The 21,959-nt window shown below is 46.5% G+C and overlaps 1 protein-coding gene across 4 annotated transcripts; it reads right to left on the minus strand.

Annotated features, from left to right (window-relative positions):
* Nucleotides 1-8,290: 8,290 nt before the first annotated feature.
* On the minus strand, nt 8,291-17,727 carry zbtb18 (zinc finger and BTB domain containing 18). 4 transcript variants are annotated; one of them, XM_061285294.1, is made up of 3 exons: nt 17,257-17,397; nt 14,986-15,118; nt 8,291-12,355 (listed from the first exon to the last, which is right to left on the minus strand). In XM_061285294.1, the coding sequence occupies exons 2-3, from the start codon at nt 14,999-15,001 to the stop codon at nt 10,737-10,739; spliced, it is 1,635 nt and encodes a 544-aa protein (XP_061141278.1). In that variant the 5' UTR covers nt 15,002-15,118; nt 17,257-17,397; the 3' UTR covers nt 8,291-10,736. The 4 variants fall into 4 exon arrangements, with proteins under 4 accessions (XP_061141278.1, XP_061141275.1, XP_061141279.1 ...); XM_061285291.1 differs by having other exon boundaries at nt 15,211-17,396; XM_061285295.1 differs by lacking the exon at nt 14,986-15,118 and having other exon boundaries at nt 17,257-17,727.
* Nucleotides 17,728-21,959: the final 4,232 nt, after the last annotated feature.

A 21,959-nucleotide genomic window follows, 5' to 3' on the forward strand; every position in this document is an offset into this window, starting at 1 on the left:
GTTTTACCTCCACCTGCCTCCATTCTTCTCGTCCAAAAAGACCCCCCCCCCTCGCCCGTCCCTCTCATCGTCCTTGTGCTCCACACAAGGCAAACACAACAGATGTGTGAGCAGCGACACCCTCAACAGCTGTTGACTCCTCTTCCCTTCTTGACCCCTCACATAAATATCTTCTCGCAACGTCGCCTGACTAAAAGGTCGAAAATTCCTTTTTTTTTTTCTTTTTTTCAAGCAACAAAAAGTAAGCAATGGAACGAACACAAAAGTAAAAACACCCTTTACACGCACTTAATAGACTTTATTGTTATTTGTATTGCTCGAGATGGAGTCATTATTGTACACAGTGTTAGAAATCAGTCCTGATTCGCATGCAGCATGCCTTGCACTCTTGCAGTGCTCGTTTCCTGCAAGGCTCAAGACTTCTTGCTGCTCTTGATGTGACCTTATTGCTTCCTGGCAGCCGCATCTGGCCGTTGTCCAATATGCTTAGCGGCCAGCTTCTAGCAAGCCTCTCTTCTCTTCTCGGCCTTTTGCTGATCTCCCCACTCACTAAACACTCTCCCACCCTGTACGCTCCGACCTCGGAACCTGTGCAAGCACCCCTCACCCCCCCAAGCCCCCAGGGCCCAGCTGCTGTCGCCTTCGCAGCCGTCCAGCTCAGCATGAGAAGCCCAGCAGCTGTTGATCAATGGGCAGCCGGAGCCAACGCCTGCTTGACACACACACACACCCTATCCTGACCCCCCCTGCTTACACACACAGATGCATGGACAAACACACTCCCCTGGGACACAACAGATGGGGGTGAGCCAGCGCAGAGGGTGTGGTGGGCGACAAAAGGCCTGGCTTAGGTGTGTCCCAGTGATTTTGCTCGGGATCTAAAAAGTTTTTAAGTTAGTGAGATGGGGGACCCCTAACTGCCCTGGGACTAAATATTCATGACTTGTTTAACAGGATGGAACGGAACCAAATCCAATTGAGTTTAGTCTTGATCCATCGGCGCTAAGTGATGTGCACATTCTAACACCATGGCTGGGAACAGAGAGGAACTACAGCTGGCGTAACCAAATTAACTATTAGGTTGCTATATTTAGCGACTTTTCTGATCACTGCTTTTCAAAATGTAATTAGTGAGTTTAATTGCTCATTTTTGTATTACTACTTTCGACTTGAGAAGAAAGGAGCCCAGGAGTTACAGAGTGATGTTTATACTCAACATCACAAAAGCAGTGATTTGGTGCATCTGATTGTCAATACTTTGCTGAGGTTGCCTTGCACCTCTCATATTACATAACGTGTTGCGGACCCCCCAGGTTAGGGCTCACAGATCTTTAGAGACCCCAGTTTGAGACAAACTGCAGTAGATGATGATGCGTGGACAGGTGTTGGCGTCAGCGTGGTCCAGACTCGTTTCGGCAGCTGCCGTCCCCCCCACCCCTTGACAGAAGCATCCACTCCACCACCATCGTCACCTCTCAGCTTTTTATGGACCTGGCCTGTTTTGACTTTAAATATTTGCCCAGGAGGTGCTTCCTCTGTTTGGGGGAAACGCCGAGGTCACGCTTTTGCTAGCCGATGCGCGCACACACACGCTCATCTTTTTTGTATGTGTGTATATTTACATTCAACTGGTCGAAACGCACACCTGTACGGCCAGAGGTTGGGAGTCGGTTGGTCTGGGAGGAGGCGGGGCTAATTGTTCACATTCCACAGAAACATCATGTCATGCATCGTTGTGACTATTCCAATGCATTTGTACAACTTTCGAGGTTGGACTTTAAACATGGATGAGAAGACTGTGAAACAAAACGACACGACCGCAGCGAGATCTGTTTGAAGCCAACCAAGGCAAATGTAATGTTATTAAAACATGCTCATCTCAAGGTGACACCTCTGTAAAGCGTCTTCTGTTCTTTCCTCGAATCTCCGGGGAGTTTTCCGCCTGTGATCCGTCGTTGAGACAGCCAAGCTAGGCGAGGCGACGCAAAGATGAGGAAACACGGAAGCCCGACGTGGATACAAAAGAGAGTGGGAAGATAATTACAACTCCAGTGAAAGATTCCGACGGTGATCCCACAGAAAACACCAGCTGAGTTCAAAGTCCAGGAGGGACGACAGAGAGAGGGAGAAAGCCGCATAAACAGGAACGCCAAGATTTTTTCTTTTTTTAGATGAACAAGAGTGGTGGTGTGCACCTTGCCCTGCCATCTGGGCCCCCATCACACACACACACACACAGGCACACATGCACGCACGTACACACATACACACGCACACACACGCACGCACACGCACACACACACACACACATACGGTCTGTTAGTAAGGAAGACGGAGATGGCGGCAATTGCAAGGAAGCTTACCTGCAAATATTTTCAACTGTCATAGTGGGCGACACATGGGAGGGCTAACTAATGTCGGTATTTAACACACACAAAGAACACACACAAACACACGCACACACACTTGGACACTTCATTAAGTACACTATCTGTGGACAAGTGGTTTAGAATGTGGCCTGCGATAGAGTTTTTGCTTTTATGCAAGAACCACACAAGAGCCAGTTTGCCCATTTTACACTTGCAAGCGGAGGGAGCCAACATAACTTTTGTGCACCACAAAAGTGCTTGAAAGCAACTCCAAACTCTGCTCCCGCAGCAATCGTATTTCTTCTCAACAAGGAAAGTGGGTTGTGCAGAACATGTCTTTATCTTGTGAAAGCTTCTGCTTGGGTCGTCTCTGCAAACTGGTTTCAGTAAGTTTCAGAGGTGGTCTCATCTCTTTATCTTCACAATGGTCAGCTAGCAGATGTTTACACTCCTGGGTGGAGCACAACTCAAGTTTACCACAAGCATAGGCAGAATGAACAGTTCTGAGTCAGCACTTGAAAATAATCACAAGATCCCAAAAAAGTTGTCAACACTAGCCTTGTGAGAAAAATGTCCCAGGTTCAACCTGGACAGCTGCGGCTTAGTGGCAAATGTTACGTCCAAGAATGCTGGGAATTTAGGAAGAGCCCCCTTGAAGAAACTCTTTCCACGTAAATGGCCACCCCTGAGGCATTTGGCTCTCACCAAAAAGCAAAAAAAAAAAAATCCCGAAGCTATGTTCCGCAGTCAACTTGAAAAACTCAAAAGCTTGGGCCCTTGCAAGTCAAGCTTTCAGTTAACTTCAATTCATAGTTCGCACTGGGCCAGTTTGAGCTCTATTGCTAACCCAAACAGCAGCCCTCAGCATATGAGACCCGCCCACTCCCCACAAGTGCAGATAAAAATAAAAGCAATGAGTAAATATGGTGGTTGCTAATAGTCGTATACAGTCATCCTCCACATTTGCGGTGACAATGGTTCTTCCCCTCGGCGCCGCGGCAAGCGGGCCGGCCGTAAACGGCTATAGATGGCGTCCATATGGCCGTGGCTGATGGGGGCCATTTTCTGTATTGTTCACTTTGTCAGCCGTGCTGACGAGCGGGGAGAGCGAGACGGAGACGGAGCCAGCTAATGATGATGCAGAGTGCAGATGTGCTTCGGTGCAGCCCGGTCGTTAAGCAACAACAGCTTGTCTTGTGTGTGTGTGTGTGTGTGTGTGTGTGTGTGCGTGTGCGTGTGTGTGCATGCTACAACCACAGCTGCTTGCCAGCCTGTCTGCCTTCTTCGTCCTGACTTCATATACGACTAATACTTACACACACGTTTGTCTTCAACTTTTAAAGGTGCACCTTGTTCATAAAGGTAACAAAGGAGAGCTTTATAGTTGCACCCTCCGATTGAACAGCTGAAATTGTATCATCAGTGGAAAAAGTAAGCAAAATAGAGTTAATTAGGTTGCTTTGACATGATTTGTGCTCTGTTTTTTTGTTTTTTTTAAAAACTACAAACACACTAACCAAAAGTCCCCCAAAATCCTCCCCGTGTCCATTTTTCCTCTCCGCCTTCTTCTGTCGAACTGTACAGATGGTCCCAAGCTGCCTTCAATAATCCAACGTCGGGCCATGCCAGTGCACCGCGGGCTACACCCCTGATGCCACGCACGCACGGATACAGTGCCAGTTCCCTAGGCTGGACCCAACGTCCCCTCCGTAGCCCAGATTGGATTGGCCATGCCTGGGGGCACATTGATTGTTTTTATCGTTGACAATTGATGACTAGGTCTACTTTTTATCACACAAGATTGAGCGAGCAGATGTTTTTGTTTCAGGTGTGGACCCAAGAAGAGGTGCAGGTGAGCGGATGGTCGTCGAGATGGAGGAAGGAATGTGACAGATGGGTCATGCCTGGGCAGAACTGGGAGCCTGGCATCGCACGGAGAGTACGCACACACACACGCGCACACACACACATCTCGTCACATGCCGTCCTATCCTTTGAGTCCGGCAAGTCATAAATAGACAAATAGATGGCACCACAGCGGACATCTTGTTGACAATATGTTGCCTGTTTGCTGTTGCATTTTGTCCTCTGAAAATGGGATTTTTCATGTTCGCCTCACACGTGCAAGGTTCTTGATTTGAATCTCTGCTGTCAGCTTTCCCCAATTACCAACGTTTTGCATTTATCGTGCCTTTTTGTTCAAAAAGCCTACTGCTCCCACACCAGGTAAAAAGTTCAGTATCACTTTATAGCGTGATAAATTGCACATTATAATGTGATAAATTCCTTCTTATAATGTAATGAAGTTCACATATAAGTTTCGTGTCACGTCATTATAACATGATAAATTTCACATCATTTGAATTCAAATGATGTGAAATTTACCACATTAAAAGTTGAAATGAATCTTGTTATAATGAGAAATTGATCACATAACATGAAGTTTATCACATTAAAATGTGACATTTATAAGGTTATAGCGGAAAATGTAATACATTGAAAGGTGAAAACTTGGCATTAAATGGCCATCATTTGCTATGAAAAGCATAAAATTGACCTTGCCACATTTTGGGGCATCAGTCGAGCACACAACCCTCGCTATCGTCCATCTCAAGATGATAAAGCTCTTAGTGGTGCACATGTGTCGTCGTTGTAAGGGGTGCCAAGTGTTTGCCCAACGACACCCCGAACACGCCCTGCTGGCACCTCTTATCTGGCACGCACAGCTGGCACAAGGTGGCAGAGGCCAGCCGCGAGATCACGATGGAGGGAGGGGGGGGGGGGCTGTGTTTGTTATTGTTGGACCCGCGTCTGCTCTCGCCGCTTCTGTTGACGACCCAACTGTACTCGAGTACAAAAGTGAAGTGTTAGTTTGGATACCTTTGTGCTCTAATTTGTGCTTGTATTGAGATGAATGGGAGGGGTTGAAAGCTAACCTCAACATGAGGGTGGGGCTTAGCTACAAACCAGTGTAATAAGTGAGATTTTTATTATCGTTATTTTTTTATTCGTTTTGACTTTGGCATTGTTTGTTTTTAGTAGCGGACTTGTTCATTTTTATTAGCATTTTTAATGCAAAATGCTTAGTTTTAGCGTAGTTTAAGTTCTGATATTAATTTTAGTTTTTATTATACATACATACATACATGCATATATATATATATATATATATATATATATATATATATATATAAATTGAATTCTGTTTTCAGTATTTTGTTTGTTTTTTCTTGGCCTCCCTGACGGAATCAGTGGACATGCTTTCCTCTTGTAAACCTAGTTCTGCATAAATACACGAGTGGATTGTGTTCACTTCACATGATATTTTGTGTGCGTTTTTGCAAATGCGTGTGAAAATGGGGGGTGGGTGTGCACTCTTTCTTTCTTTCTTACACACATGCAGACACCCAAAACCTCAACTTGTACCCCCTCGGAAAAAAAGGGAGGAGAGTGAAGTGGGGCGGCTGGTTGACCGGATGGATGGATGATTGGGAACATTGCCGCCCCCCCCCACTTGGCCTCCACGCACACACAAAAATCCCCCCAGTGTCACCACCTTCTTCCCACACATGGTGCCCCCCCCCCCTTCTCCTGGCCAATGCAGTGCCACTGTATTGTGCACATGCAGAGGCCTGCTTGTTGCTTGCCTTCTGTCCTGCTGCGCCGAGTGCTTTGACAAAGGGGCTCCTTTTAAATATGCAGACACGCATTGATCCCGCACACACGCAAACAAACATGCACACACAGACACACAGACACACACACACACATATGCAGGCAGTGTTCTCACTCCAGTTTTCCTCTCTCACTCGCCCAGGCCCGCCATGTATGTGTCCTGTCCTTTATTTTCCCACAGACAATCAACAAGTCTCTCACAAGCATAAAAAGCCTCCAGAGGGCTTAGCCCCCCTTCGGCCCTCCTCATGAGAGGGGGCGCTCTTAGCAGGACTGAGTAGCTAAAAGCTCCTTTTCGTCTCTTTTTGTCCTGCCATTCTTACTGTACATTTAGCCAAAGATGCATCAGCTTGATTTTAATAGAAAGCCTACAAGAAATACAAAATATTTTGGTGTATTTTATTTAGCTTGAAAGAATTCTGCATTTGTTTTGCATTAGGGGCAAACAAGCCAAATATTGTCGTAGCTTGACAAACAAGAATAATGTTATAACAATTGTATAATAATAATATAATAACAATAATAATAGAAACTTAGGTTATACTATTAGTGAAAAATCCATGGATGAAATGGAATACAAATTAAATAAATATCGGATATAATTGCATGGGCAAGGATGGTTAGAGTTGGTAACCAAATGTGCCTCCTGGTAGACATGTTAATCATTTTTTGTGAGAAGAATGAAACATCAGGAGGAGGCGCAGTGGCCTTTATGTCAACGCCCCCTCTGCCCCTTTGGTATAGAGGCAGCTTGGCAGAGGCTGTCCCTGTCCCTGTCCCTCACGCGAGGGGCCCTCCCGGCCCCCAGACGGGACGGAGGAGCCTGGGCGCGGTGTCGAGCCTCCCAACATGTTGAACAGGGCCGCCGCCTTGGGCGCAACCAAATGCTTCTGCAGCTGCCCCTTTGTCCCCCCCCCCCCCCACTCACCCCACGAACCCACCCTACCTCCGCTTCCCTTAAGTAAACAAAGGACAGCAACAAATTAATGACCTACATTCACCACCAACCTCACACAGCCCACGAACAAGCGCTCGCTTGCAAACAGATGTTCAACGATGCAATCAATAACGCCACACCAAAAGGGCGGCGATATTCTCTTCTATGACCTTTTGGAAACAGCAACACTTTGGTCATTACAAACAACAAAAATGTTGTACCTAAAGTAAAATCGGATGTACAAAAATATTAACAAAGTAAACATATTCACAACAATAATAAGAAATAGAACACTCAAACAATATTGATTCTGAAGGCTTTTTCTTGTGCACTAAAATGAACATTGGTCAGGTTATGACGTTTTTCACGATCTGTCTTCTCTGACCTCATGACCTGAAAAGGCGAGAGCACTTGCGCATGCCTTTTGCGTATCAGACTGTTTAACCGTGAACTTTTTTTCAGGTTCGCAGCAAAATTAGGCGCTCATCAGACATCGAGATTAGCGGCCAGCTTATGGCGTGAGTATGTGTGTGTACGTCTTGGGGGTTCGGGGGGGGGCGGGGTTGGGGTGAGGTAGGCTTACTGAGGAGACCATCTGGGGCCTAATGAACGCTGCCCAGCTCTCGATGCATCTGTAAGAGCAGCTAAAGCTCATTTCTTTGCTGCAAAACTACTTGAGGAGCTTTACAAGCTGAGTTGGAGGAGGGAGGGGAGAGGTGGGGTGCGCAACAAGCTGCCGCACAATTTTTACGTGGCTCTAACGCTTCAGATGCAGCCTACGCGTGCAGCTAGCGCCAAAAGCTCCACCTTTTGGGAGACAACCGGAATGATATTTAACATAGTACAAATCTTATCATGAGAACCTGACGTATCAAAGAAAAAATTAGGGTGGATATGGCGGTTATCAGTGAGAATCTTACTTGCATCTCTGATTTAAAAATGTGTTCACCAGTGTTAATTAATGGTGAGCCGCACTACTCGGATGCACACAGCAGAGGCACTGTTGAGTATCAATGAAGGAAAATCATGATGGCAGCCATGATATCGACTTGGCAACATTATTTTGATCAATAGACATGGAAATAAATATATTAAATGGTGGAAGATAATGATTCGTTTTCAATTCAAGGAAATATATTTTTACAGATAAAACTATTTCACTGATCTATGAAAGTATTTTTTTATTGCATTGTCAGTTATTTTTAAAATTAATTTAAACATCTAAATGATTTCATTTTTATTATTTCTTAAAAATCATTGTGACTTTCAAAATGATGACAGGGCAAAAAAAAAAGGCAGTGGTCTAATGTGAAGAATCTGATAATTTATTGCAGTTTGCACACAATTGAAAAATGTTAACGTCAACAGCACACCGGAAATGACCAAAACTAAACACAATTTGAATTTACTTCCCCTTGAGAAAAATAAACTATGATTGTCAAAGCTAAAAATGACTAAAACTCAATTTCAAATGAATTGTAAAACTAAAACAAATGTATTTAATCTCAACAGGGGCGCAAATAGATCTGAAAAAAAGTAATTGCTTGTTTTTATTCCCCCAGATGGTGATTGTCCTTTTACCCCCAGACATTTGAAGCCCCCCATAAACATTTATTTTCTAAAAAAAAAAAAAAAAACACCCACAGTCCCACACTCCTTGTTTTCAAGTAAACACGGCAAAATAGTTGAAGTGTGGTTAGTTCACAGCCTGACACTCGCAAATAAATTATTACAAATACAATTAAATTAAAATAATAATAATTCCAAAAGAAAATCTTAAGAACAATCAGCATGGACTACAGCAGTTTAAGGCGGTCAAGTAAAACCAGAAAAGAAATCAAACGACAGCAGTAATGATGCAAACCGCAGCAGGTCAGATGGCTGGGCGGGTTTGGGGCACACACGCACACATTGAGGTCTGGTGCGTTCAGCAACTCCTTTGTTTTTTTGGATTGTATAAACGCTTTACGATTCTTTTAAAATCCCAAACTGAGCTCCACCCCCCCAATACTAAAAATTTTGTTTAAAAAAAACAAAAAAAACAAAACCCCCACAATTTTTTAAAACTCTGCTCTGATGAAAACAACTCCAGTGATGTTTTGGATAAATTCTTTTCTTTTTTTTTTTAAACAAAAACATGTCCAATTACAAATGGGGACTTAAAAGGCATCTTTCACGCATATATTTTAACGTTCTTGTTTAAAATATAGCTTAAAAAGGTGCTTTTTGTCACGCACACACACACACACACACACACAGCAGAGATCAGTGCACACATTGACACCAGCTTCAAAAGCTTCAGCAACATTTCCCACCCACAAATTTCCAACTTTTAAGGACAAAATCCTCTAAGTTTTCCCCCCTCCCCCACCAGTCGTAGTCAGCTTGGCTTCACCCTGGAGTAGTAGTAGTAGTAGTCGTATATTCACAAATATGTAAAAAAAAAGTCAAATTTGATCAATTACAATGTGTACAGTAACACAGCAAATTCACATTATTGTCTTAAAAACAATCTTAAAATATACAAGTGTGGACGTCATGCAACAACAGCAAGTTAAAAAAAAAAGGGGAAAAAAATTCCAATAAAATTATTCATAATAATAATAATCATAAATGAATTTAAACTATAACAGAACAATTTACAACCTTAAATTAAATACTTTCCTCAACAAAACGGTCTGCCAACTAGATTGAAGAAAACTATCAGTAAATCATTTGTAAAATGTTAGAAAATACTTCAAACTGATTGGAAACAAGAAAAAAAAGAGGCTGTGCATTGCATGAGTGCCAACATTTCACGTTGTCAGTCGCTCCCTGAACACGTCACAGGCAACACGCTTCGCTCGCCACCGTGCCAATGGAACATCATGAATACACATGCACGGACACACAGTCTCTCACACACACAGGCGCAACCAAACATGCACACACATCTTTCGAAGGATGCATGGTGATACCCGTTAAGCGTATCGCTGGCCGAGTGGTGAGATGAGAGACGGAAATGAAAAGTTGAAACGCCAGACCTTCAGCGACACTGAGAATGCAATGACCCGACCCAACCCCCCCACCCCCAATTCAGTAGTAACGTGTTCATGTGCTATTAAAGTGCAAGACTCACTTGGATGGCCACGCCCCCTTCAAAGGCGAATTCCCAACCGCCGTGCAGCCTCATGTCAGCCCAAAATGAGCATCTCTTCACGCCATTTCATCTCGTTTCATCGTTTATCTATCGAAGCCGCCGGCCACGTATAGTGAGGGGCAGGACAATGATGTACTCTTCCACTAGATGGTGTCAGGTACAATTAACCCGTGCAAGTAAATTGAGAGGCAGCTAGATTTCTCCTGATATCAATTTACATGCAGTGAACCCCCGCACCCCCCCCACCCCCTTTGAGGTTTGTTATTTGTATAATCACCTTTTTCTTCCCTGGAATCAGCAGCTTTTGTGCATGATGCCACTAATAAAAAAGCACAAATTGGCGTCAACTCTAATATGAACTTTTCACTGATTTTCACAGGCAGGTCTGGAATGACCCACCGTGACAGATAGGGGTTCACTGGTAAATATCCTTTCGTTAATTACTTGCATGGAGGGGGGGGGGGGGGGGGGCGGCGCTATTCTCAGCAGGGGCTATCTGTCAACTGTACTTTTTGTGCCATTTTGATCATTTTCCGAAGCTGCACCGGGGCTGGACAAAAGGTCAAGAGGCGGCGCTTTGAAAGGCGACGCCGGCGCAGGGCAACGGCGGGCGCGTCTACTTCCAGAGTTCCTGCGAGCTGTCCTCGATGGCCCAGTCCCTGACGTTGGGCAGCGCCAGCGGCTCGCTCTTGACTGACAGCGAGTTGACCAGCTCGCAGTGGAACTTGCGGATGTGCCGGTAGAGGTCGCCCGACTGCGTGAAGCGGCGCTCGCACCACTTGCAGGCATGCGGCTTCTCGCGCGTGTGCACCACGGCATGGCGGCTCAGGTTGTGCGAGTACTGGAAGCTCTTGCCGCAGGTGGCGCACGTGTAGGGCTTCTCGCCCGAGTGCGTGCGCTCGTGGCGCTTGAGCGTGTACATGCAGGAGAAGGTCTTGCTGCATATGGTGCACGTGGGCACGTTGACGTCGCCGCCGGCCGGCTTGGAGCGCACCCCCTCTTGCTCACGGAAGTGCGAGCTCAGGTGCAGCTGCAAGATGTGCGGCGAGGGGAACACCTTGTTGCACAGCGGGCACATGAAGATCTGTGTGTGGGGTGGTGCCAGCATGTTGGACACGTAGGGCAGCAGAGCACCGTCAGCGCCGCCGCCCGCTGACGCCTCGGCCGGAACCTCGTCGCCGGGCGGCTTGTCGTCGCGCTCCAGCTCCGACGCCAGCGAGGCCTCGCGCAAGGCCGACAGGTGCGCCTCCAGGCCCAGGCGCCGCTGCGCCGACAGGGGGCCGCCCACACCGCCGTGCCCCGCCGTCTTGCCGCTGTGCTCCATCTCGTAGTCCCCGCCAGCCAGGTCCTCGTCCTCGTCCGACGCCGCGCTCCTCTCCACCTTTACCCTGATGGCTGGTGGGCTGCGGAGGCTGTCCGGCGGGGAGCCGCTGCCAAAGTAGCCGGCGTGGTGGTTGACGACCGCTGTGGGTTTGACAGACAAGTCCAAGACGCAGTCGGTGGCGTCGCTGGACAACCTGCTGCGGTGGCTTCGCGAGCGCTGTGACCTCTGCGAAAAGGATCCGGTAGAACTGGATGGGCTCCCGGCGGGCGACGCCGGCTTGACGTCGGCCTCGCCGTGGCACGGGCTGGCTGGGGCCACCGCGGCCGGCGTTCCGGGCCTGTCAGCGGAAGGCATCCTCAGCCAAAGCGCCGCCGCCGCCGTCGTCTTGCCCTCGTCCTCATCGTCGCTCAGGTCGGCGGCGGCAGCAGCGGGCCGGCCTGGCGAGCCATCCGAGAAGCTGTCGGCCTTGTCGGAGCAGCTGGAGCCGGCGCCGTCGTCCTCGCGCCGCGTGCTGTCGGCCTCGGTGGCGGTGGCCTTGCGCTTGAGCCGCTTCTTGCACACCTTGACGATGTCGTACATGTGCAGGTAGGATGCGGCGGCCAGCACGTCCTCCACAGGCAGGTCCTGGAAGCGCAACTTGCCTTCGTACATGAACTCCAGCAGCAGCGAGAAGGCTGGTGCCGTTACAATGTCGCTGTTGAGGTGCACCACGTCGCGCTTGTCCAGCTGGTCCTTGTAGAAGAGGTGGAAGTACATGCTGCAGGAGGCCAACACTGCGCGGTGCGCGCGGAACTGCGCCTCGCCCACCAGCACCGTGGAGTCGCACAGGAAGCCCTGGTGCCGCTGCTCGCTCAGACACTGGAGCAAATGTCGGCTGTGGTCGGGAAACTCCATCCTGCTGTCCTCATAACCTGCACAGACCATCAGAAAAAGATTTTATATTTGGGTTTTACGTACACTGAGCACGGCCATCTTCTGTTTAAATGCCTGCGTTAACTTTAGCGTATTTGATTACCAGAATGTCCAATAATCCAACACACTCTCGTCATCAATTATTATTCTCATTGAATCAGAAAATAGAGAAAATAGAAATAAAATTACATATTGTTGAATCCCAAAAATGAAAATCAAATTTTGCTCATCTATTCAACATTCAACACTTAAATTAGAGTACAGTGGAAAATGAATGAATTGAAAAGATAAAAAATATAATAAAATCAGATTGCGCTCTTGTCTAGTAAACACTTGGGTGGCACCGCAACCAGGAGTTCTACTCAGTAAATTAGGATAGGTTGGAAAATGTAATTCCTTTCTGTGGGTCATTTCAATTAGTGGAAAAAATATCAAATTATTATTATCATGATCATTAATATTATCCGGCACTCAGCATCGTACAAGAAGTGCTTCTAAATAAATGTGAAGATAGTATGAAACGGAATTCATTATAGCAGTTCGGACCAGAGAGTGACTGAAGTTGAATTTGCTCTTGTCGACTGTCGTGCTCCGTCTAAATGAATGTTGTGGGAAATGTCAAAAATGATGTTAGACCTTAATATGAATAGTGTGGAAAAATATATTCATGGACAAAAATCTAATCGTCCTCCAGTGCCACAAGGTGCATCTCGGAAAAATTCAACCATTACGGCACATGTCAGCGAGTCAGCTCAAAAAGAAAATATTGCATGATTGGATTTTTCATAACTTTGAATGAAAACTGCAAATTCACCATCTCAACAAATTGGAACCTAACGCAAGAAACAAATACAAATGAGCTACTTTTAAAAAGGACTTCCAAAGTCATGGAGCCCAAACCAAAGATTATTATTTGTTCTTTTTGCAAAGTAAAATCCATCCAAGTGTGCTGCACATTCCTTCCTGGCATGCGGCAATATTGGCGCTGCCTGATCATTTGTGCGGCGTGGCCCGCCGCTGCTCCTACGCTGGTTATTTTTATAAGCCCACTTTGGCCTGGCTCGCCTTTTAGGTAACCGGCTTTCCACAACTAACGCACCTACCTAAGCGTCACCTCCACCCGCGCACGGCTTGACAAAACTCCAGCGAGCCCCCCACCGCCCCCGGCGGGCCCCCATTTTACAAAGACCCACCTGTTAACCACGTTGCTTTGTCCCTCCTGAGAAAATACATGCCGCTCACTCGCTCGCTGGCTTTTCTGGCGATGCTCGTTAGCCCGAACGCTTAAATGGCCTCATTTGAATGAAGCCTCGGTAAGAATGGACGAGTGTGTGCGCTGTGTGCGCGACTTTTAATGAGGGGCAGGGGAGGGGGTGTGCAATGGGGGGGGGGGGGCTTACAGGGACAAGGGTGAATTAGCCCCTCCTCTAGACACGCTCCCAAGACGTGGTCTTACGAGAAAAACCTTCGCACATCCTCCTCCTCCTCTGCCCAGAAGAAGAAGATTTACGATACAATCACTGTAAGTGCCCCGCTCGTCACAGCATCAATCCTAATCCTTAAGATGCCTAAAAATAAGACGCGGGCATGGACCGGTCCCGTCCCGGCTCAGGGGGGGTCCAGGGACGGACGGCGAGGAAGGCAGGCGGGCGTGCGGGGAGGGGGTGAGCGAGAGGGGAGGGGGGTGGGGGGCTTAGCCACATCTGATCCAGCTGACGGGGGCCATATGGCAGCTGCTAGCCAGATAAAGAGATTAAGACGAGCGGCGAGTGCGATTACAGCTGTCTAGCCAATTCGGACAGCGCAAAGCTGCAACTTCAAAATTAGGCTCTTCTGCGCTGGCCGGGTTGAGCGTGAGCGCTCGCACCCGGCCGCTGCTTTCGAGAATAAATAAAAGTCGAGCCGTTGGAAGAAACTCGTGTTTTGACATTTCACAGCCGCACGCTTCACGCGGATAACGTGATAAGGGGTGCGCTCTCAAAGAATTATACAGTATACATCTGACTTCCAGTCCATGCTCAAGCAATTATTTTACTGCAACAAAAACCTGAATGTAAAATAACCCCGGCGTCTCTAGTCCGTACTCTAATCTGAGGCACAAAAAATGGAGCTGCTTTCAACTGCAAGAACATTTCAAATGAGACAAATTTGTGTTTCTATTTCTACTCCACACTCGACACACAGCCAAATGACAACTTTTCGAAAAAATCCATTTTGTTACTCCTCACTCAGGGCTGATAACAGACAAATTAAATAGAATGCTCAGGCTTGAAAATTTCAAATCGCGCTTCAGTTTTGATCCTTTTTTTTTTTTTTTAAACAATCTTCTCGTCCACACACACACGCAACAGTAAGACCAACTGCCAAACGAGAACATTTGAATGCTTTAGTGAGAACTTTGAAGTGAATGACTGAGTGCCGTGACAAACAAATGAAGTAATCCCACTACGAGTCCATTACCACCGAAAACGTTTCAAACACTTGAAGACCATCTCGACTTTAAAGCGACCCGCGGAAGAACGTAATGAAGGAATTAAAACACCACCATCTAGTCCGTACTCGAGATTTACACCGTTGGCCAACTCTTCCGACACAACGCAACACGCACACACGTCACGGGAGCCGATACCTGCAGCGGTCCGCATCCACTCGATGAGGTCCAGCGTGGCCGAGGAGCCGGAGCTCTGTGACTTGTGCGCGCTCACTCTCTTTCTCGCTTTCCCTCTCGCTTGCTCGTCCGTCCTTTGCTTCTCTCGCCTGTCCTGTGAGTGGGTAGCGAGTGAGCCGGCAAATGCGTGTGAGGAGGAGGAAGGGGAAAAAAAAAGCAGCAGCAGCAACACCAGCAGCAGCTCACTGTTGAAAGTGCGAGGGACAGATGCAAAGTGGCCGAGATGTTGGAGGGGGAACCAGATACCACCTCCCACCTCCTCCTCCTCTTGCCTGCTACTAACTGCCACACACACACACGCACACTAACTCTCCCAGGCTGTCTCACAATAAAGGGCCAGGGAGGGAGGAGGGGTGTGGGTGGATGGCAGCCTGTCAGCTGCTCTGACATCATCCTCAGATGGAGATGCTACCTCCAGCTGTGCTCTTTCTACAGCCATATGCTGCCTCCTCTACACTCCTGCCACCAGACTCCTCTTTCATTTCAACCAACAACTTTGTCGCCTCTCCCCCCCCCCCCTTTTCTCTCTCTTGTCTTTCTCTAGCTGGGAAACGACATGAGCGACTAACAGCAGCAGCAGCACTGTTTTTTTTTTTTCAAATCCAGCCTAAACGTAAGCACCCAAAAGTTGCCAAATGACGGCCAGCAAGTTGTTTCGAGTAGCGTTTCGTCTCCCTCTGAGACAAAAGGCACATTTGCGACTGACAGACACACGTAGCTGATATTGTTTGCCACTTTTTCACGCTCCGGCGACGCTCATTCATTCCAGACCCCCACCCGCCCAGGCAACCTACGATACGAGGCAACAATGGAGCTTTAAGACATCTAATGTGTACAACTTTTTTGGCATCATCAACATGGTGCACACGTGAATTTTGAAAATTATGAAACATCTGCTTTAATTTTCTTTCGCAGGAATATTGATGATGTTCAACCGGGACATATTTAGTGATCCAAAAGCATCCAAAACAGGTGAAAAATCCCAATATACGTTTATATTTCATTAGTAATTATTAGGTAATTCATTACTAGTTTGCAATTTGTTTTGTTTTTTGTTGTTGTCCGGTGAAATACAAAGTTTTGATGTTCTGCCTGAAATTCATACCTTTATTGTTGTCAACATTCAAGAATCCAAGAAGATTTTTTTTCTCATTAGAACTATTTTAAATTGATCAGCCAATTAATCAGTTATGCCTGCTCACACTGCACTGAGCATTGGATAGCTCCCGATACGAGTTGCTGAAACAACTTTCTCCTCACCTGCCCCTGTGTGATTTTTTACCCCAAGCCCAATAGGGTCATTAAGCCCGGCCCGTTTGGAAGATGTGGATCACAACTAGTTGGCCGTGATGACGGTGCTGTGAAGGATTCCATAAGAATCCTTCCAGGAATACATGAAAGTGTGATAGTGGAGGCTGGAAAAGCACGTTAAAGGAGGGAATTACTTGAGAGGTAAAAAATTGTAGTTTAGATTTTATGACATCAGTTCTATTCTGAATAACTTCGTACATATGAGGGCCAGAACGCCGACAAAACAAACACTCCACCCATTACTGCTCCATAACTTATAAAAGCTCTGTGCTGACTGTCGACCTTTCAATCGGTGAGGCAGATGGATAAAAAAATTGAATACATCAAGTGGCGTTAACTGAAAAAATTGAAGAAGTAATAGTTGGTCGTTACAGTATACATATACGTCCTTGGATTTTCTTTAAAACTTTGAGAACCCCTGGTTTAAAAATGAATGCATGTGTTACGTCTGAAGACGAAAACGTCCCAATTTGATCTTGAGAAACTTTTTCAAACGGCTCACTTTAAATAACTGCAGGTGGCCATCTTTCAAGTCGGAGCAATAAAGTAGTAGTGACAAGCCTACCACCTATGTAATGGTGATGCATACATTTGATTTAACAAGTTATTTTTTCTGTTCGAAGATGATGGCCAAGCTATAAAGAAGACACCCCCGGTGAAGGAGCCACGCAGAGCCCGGAGAGAAGCTAGCTACGAACGGCTAAAAGTGGAGGCGAGCGTCGAAAGAAAGCTGGCGTGTGGAGGACTGGAGCTATGTCCTCCATAGGACTTTCCTTTCTTCCTTTAGGCCTCGCTACTATGACAACAGTTGCTAAAAAAAGGCGAGCTAACACAACACAGTCATGCTAGGGATAAGGAAGCTACTTTTGACTCGCTCCCTCAAGCTCTCCACACGCTCGCCGTATTTCAAGCGCCACTTACAGGCAGCACGCTCCGACGTCCCCCGCTGAATCCTCCTCGGCTTTCCCCCCCGCTTCCCCTTTACGCCGACTTTGTTTCGCTTTCCATAGCAGCCTTGTGGAGAAAGGGGAAGGGGAGAGGGACTCTGCGGCGGCCAGATGTTTCCGAGCTGTTGCTGCCTCCGTCCCTGCCTGGCTGCTGTTTTCTCCCCACACAACAGATCGCAACTCGGACTGGGACTTGACTGGCAAGGCTGGGAGCCAATGGTGGAGGGTAGACAAGGAGCAGGAGCTGAGGGGGGGCGGTGTATGTGTCTTCTTGCTTTTCGCCTTCGTTCTTCGTCGGTCGGCGGAGGTTGACTCCGAGCAGGCGGCAAGACACACACCGAGAGGGCAGGGAGGGAGAAGCGGCTCGGCCAAACCGACTGGTTGGGCGACTGTGTGAGACGAGGACGGGCAGGGAGCGCAGGCTGCGGAGAGAAAAGAGTCGGGCTGCGTGGTGCCTCATGGGTAATGCAGTCCGGCTGGAATGTGCAGGTGCACAGCGGTGAAAACGCCTCGACACCAAAGCAGGTTTTAATAAGTTAACCCCTCACGAAAAATAACAATACTGAATATTATCCAGGACTATGAATTGATATTGAGGTATACTTTTTTACTCATAGGATGATTTTTAGTGCCACTGAGCCAACGTTCAACTGAACTGCTTTCATCTGCTGACGTCACAATCACCAGGCCAGGCACGTCTCTGTGCGATAATATTATATTTAATACATCTTGCTTCAGTTAAAAAAAAAAAAAAAAGGAATTCTAGTAATCCTAAATTTGTCCGTGAAACAGAAAATGGTGAGGGAGATGTAGGGAGGTATTTTAGTGCAGTCCATCATGCAAAGTGCCGTCCAGTCTAAATAAAAACTATATTAATTATGATGACTCTTTATGTAGTGTAGTCTGTATGTAGTAAAAACACAACAATGAACATTTAAAAAAAACAACCTAACAAAAAGTCTCTTTTTGTGGGTCACTAGGACATGCACCTTGGCGGAAGGTCTGCCTAGCGGGGAGACGGACACGTCCCGCGTCCTGCATCCTGCGTGGGCGAAAGGCGTCCTAGTAAACTAATTGGCGTCACTAATAGGCGGCTAATGAATTGACATGATGCGGTGTCATAGCCGCGGCACTTGTTCAAATGCAAATGAATGGCGACCCTGTTGTTGCCTGTCAGTTTTCAGGGGCTCCACTTTCGCGGCGCGGTGGGACAATGAGGCCCTTGTGTGTGTGGATGTGCACTCAGGCACACACACACTATGCAAGCGCTCATGGGGCAAGTGGGAACTACCCAAAGTATTTCACGATGCAGATTGATATGTTTGTAGCTATTTCAGCCCCTGGACTTGGAAAGAAAAACGAAAAATAAGACTCTACTTCACTTCACTTGAATCACATGATTGACGATGTGTGGCGGCCCTACAGTACACCTTTCAACCTCCTGAGGTCGCTGTTGGTCCCATGTAGGTCTCGCCACATACGGAAAGCCGTTTGAGCGTTTATTCTATGAAGAGGTTAACAACTTTAGGTGCATGTACCAGCGTGCTCACTCTCCTCTTGAGAAATAAGATAATTATTTTTATGCTTCATTGTAGTTTGTATTAGTTATAAGTTTTATTTTAATTAATGTATGTTTGTGAGCGTGTGTTTGTGCGTGTGTGTCACACAAGGAAGAACAAATGTGTTTTTAAACTGGCTGGTCTTCCAGATGGTGCAGACTCATTTTTTGGAATGATCAAAAAAAGAAGCCAGCAAGTTTCAGTCAGGATATGTGCTTGTCACTCAAACGCGCTCACCTCATCTGCTTTCTGTACATATGTGTGTATCCGTTTCTGCCTCAGCATCCACACAGTGAAATTTGGCAGCATGTGTGTGTGGGATGTTCACACCTGTGTATGCGCGTGTGTGCATGCACGTGTGTGTGTGTGTGCGTGTGTGCGTGTGTGTGCGTGTGTGTGTGTGTGTGTGTGAAGCCCACATGGAGCTGTGCAAGTTTGGCTGTGGCTCCATGATGGACATCTGGAAGCTAAATTGGTTAATGGCACCTCCAAGCTGGATGCACATGTGTGTGTGTGTGTGTGTGTTGGCTGGGTGGGTGTGTTGGGGAGGGCTGTACATCTGTCCAGCTGTCGATGCTGCTAGCCGTGTCCTTTTTGCTTTGCAAATGAGAGTGTGTCTACGTGGAGTGCCATTGAAAATTAATTAAAATATTCAGAAAGGCAAAAGTATAGCAGACACAGATTTTCTTTCTTTCTTTCTTTCTTTCTTTCTTTCTTTCTTTCTTTCTTTCTTTCTTTCTTTCTTTCTTTCTTTCTTTCTTTCTTTCTTTCTTTCTTTCTTTCTTTCTTTCTTTCTTTCTTTCTTTCTTTCTTTCTTTCTTTCTTTCTTTCTTTCTTTCTTTCTTTCTTTCTTTCTTTCTTTCTTTCTTCCCACAGTCGTAGACATGTACAAATGACGTTAAAGGCAAAACAAAATAAATGCTTCACGAGTGACGTACCGAAGTGAGCAGCAAGAATCAAAATATACGCCGCTGGTCAGATCCGACGCAAAGTGTGTGTTTGTGCGCGCAAGTGTGTCAGAGCGACCATAGCACATGCACAACACTGTCATGTGCACACATTGTGTTTATTTGGGAGAGATCAGAGACATGTGATGTACAAGTCCATCTCGGTCTGTCTTATCTGTCTGTCTAGCGCCTCGTCTGTCCCTCTCCACTACAGATGTCAGAGGAGCCAGCCAACAGCTGTGGCAGTGGAGGAAATTAGCCCCCAGGCGGTGAGACACACACAGACACACACACACAGATACACACAACCAGAAAGGCAGAAGACAGTTCAAAGCATAACACACTTTTAAAAAAGTGATCATGTGACATGTTCTTTTTTTAAAGTTCCTGACCCATACTCCCCTAATAGGAAATTTCCACAATTAGCTCCTTGAGTTATTCAACTGCAGAGTGAGGTGGCATCTTTGAGGGGGAGCGTAATCGTATTGGCAGAATACAGAAAGGAATGTCTAATTTGTCGATGGTCTTCTGTTAGAATTAGTGAAATAATTTGATATTAATGCGACGCCACTTTGCCAACATGCTTCTTGACAGCCACAAAACCGTTTTGTGGACCGATGACACAAAAATTAAGCTTAGTTTTTTCTGGGGCTGCTTTGCTAAATCTGGAACTGGGTGTCTCACATGTGTAAGGAATTGTCAAGACTAGCATGACATTCAAGAGCAAAATTTGCTGCCCTTTGCCAGAGAACCTTTGCCTTGGATTTTGTTAGCAACCACAAAATAATGCATTGTGTTTCTGCATCACAATGACAGGTCCATTTGATGAGCTCGATTTTCTGCCTTTGCATTACGTCAACGAGGCACACCGATGCCAAACTCGGACGAGGTCTTCAGGCTCATATTGTCAGTGGACAAAATTGGATTTTGATGGCATGGGGCCTTGAACTGCAAAGTGTTCTGCCACTTCTGCCCATTGCGCACCATTGTGGGCGCGACGCTGTTGTGTCAGTCAGTAGCCACCACTGCTGCAACCCCCCCCGAGCCAGCGGGAACATTTGCCTTGTGGCTTGAATTCCCAGGAATGCCTAACCTGCGCCAGCTGTTGACAACATGCTAGCTGTGCCAACAATGCGTGGCCGCCACACCTCAGCTGCCACTTGGGGCGGGGGTTGATATTGCTTTGTGTGTGTGTGTTCACATCTGTATTTATGTTTGCACATATGCACGTATAGATGCTTCTCAGTGTGCGTGTGTGCGTGAGTGTGTGTGTGTGTGTGTGTGTGTGTGTGCGTGTGTGTTCGTGTTTGCGTGGGTGCGCTTATGTGTGCATCTGGAGCAGCATGGAAGAGGCTTTTCAGCGCCTCAATTCGCCTGCCAAACAGTCCAGATGTTAGCCATGTGAGCCTGCGGCCAAGTGGAGGGAGCTGGACACATTGTTATTATTATCAGTGTTATTAATATTCAGTGCTGCCAAATTGCAGCTTGTTTTTGCCTTGAATTTGTTTTTTGTTTTTAGAGATTTTAGAGAAGTTTTGGACAGGATGTAATTCTGTTCTACCTACCCAGAGTTTTCACTGAAACTAAAATGCAGAGCTTCATCAAGTCATTGAGGAAGTGAAATACTGGCAAAAAATATTTTTTAATGTATTTAATTTTATTTGTATTATTTACTGTGAAATAAGAATACATGTGGAAAACGTTCTAAAAACGTTTTTTTTCCATGTATAATGCGCAAAATCTAACTAATTTATTGTCCTAAAATCTGGGGTGCGCATTATACATGGGTACAATATTTATTTATTTTTTATTTTTTTATCCGGATATCATACGGAGGCCGCCGTTACAGATGCGCTTTCTTCTCTGCTGTTCACTTCATACACGCTCCATACGAACACAATGCCCTCGTATCAGACGCTTGCTCGATCACCTGCTCGTTTGCTGTCACAATGTACTCTACACAAATCACTGGAGTAAAATTTGTTGTGGCAATTCTTAGGAGAGATCCGAGGTGTTGGTCCGTTTATCTCGATGTGTGACGGGTTGATGTTGTCACGTCGCGTACGTCGAGCCGAATTGGCCACTCTCTTTTAAACACTCGGCACTGTGTCCACCTTGCTTTTCCTTGGGTGACTCATTTTAATGGAAGGATTCCAGGGGAAGGTTTGTGG

Source organism: Syngnathus typhle, linkage group LG8 (assembly GCF_033458585.1).
Source record: "Syngnathus typhle isolate RoL2023-S1 ecotype Sweden linkage group LG8, RoL_Styp_1.0, whole genome shotgun sequence".
Classification (NCBI taxonomy): Eukaryota; Metazoa; Chordata; class Actinopteri; order Syngnathiformes; family Syngnathidae; genus Syngnathus; species Syngnathus typhle.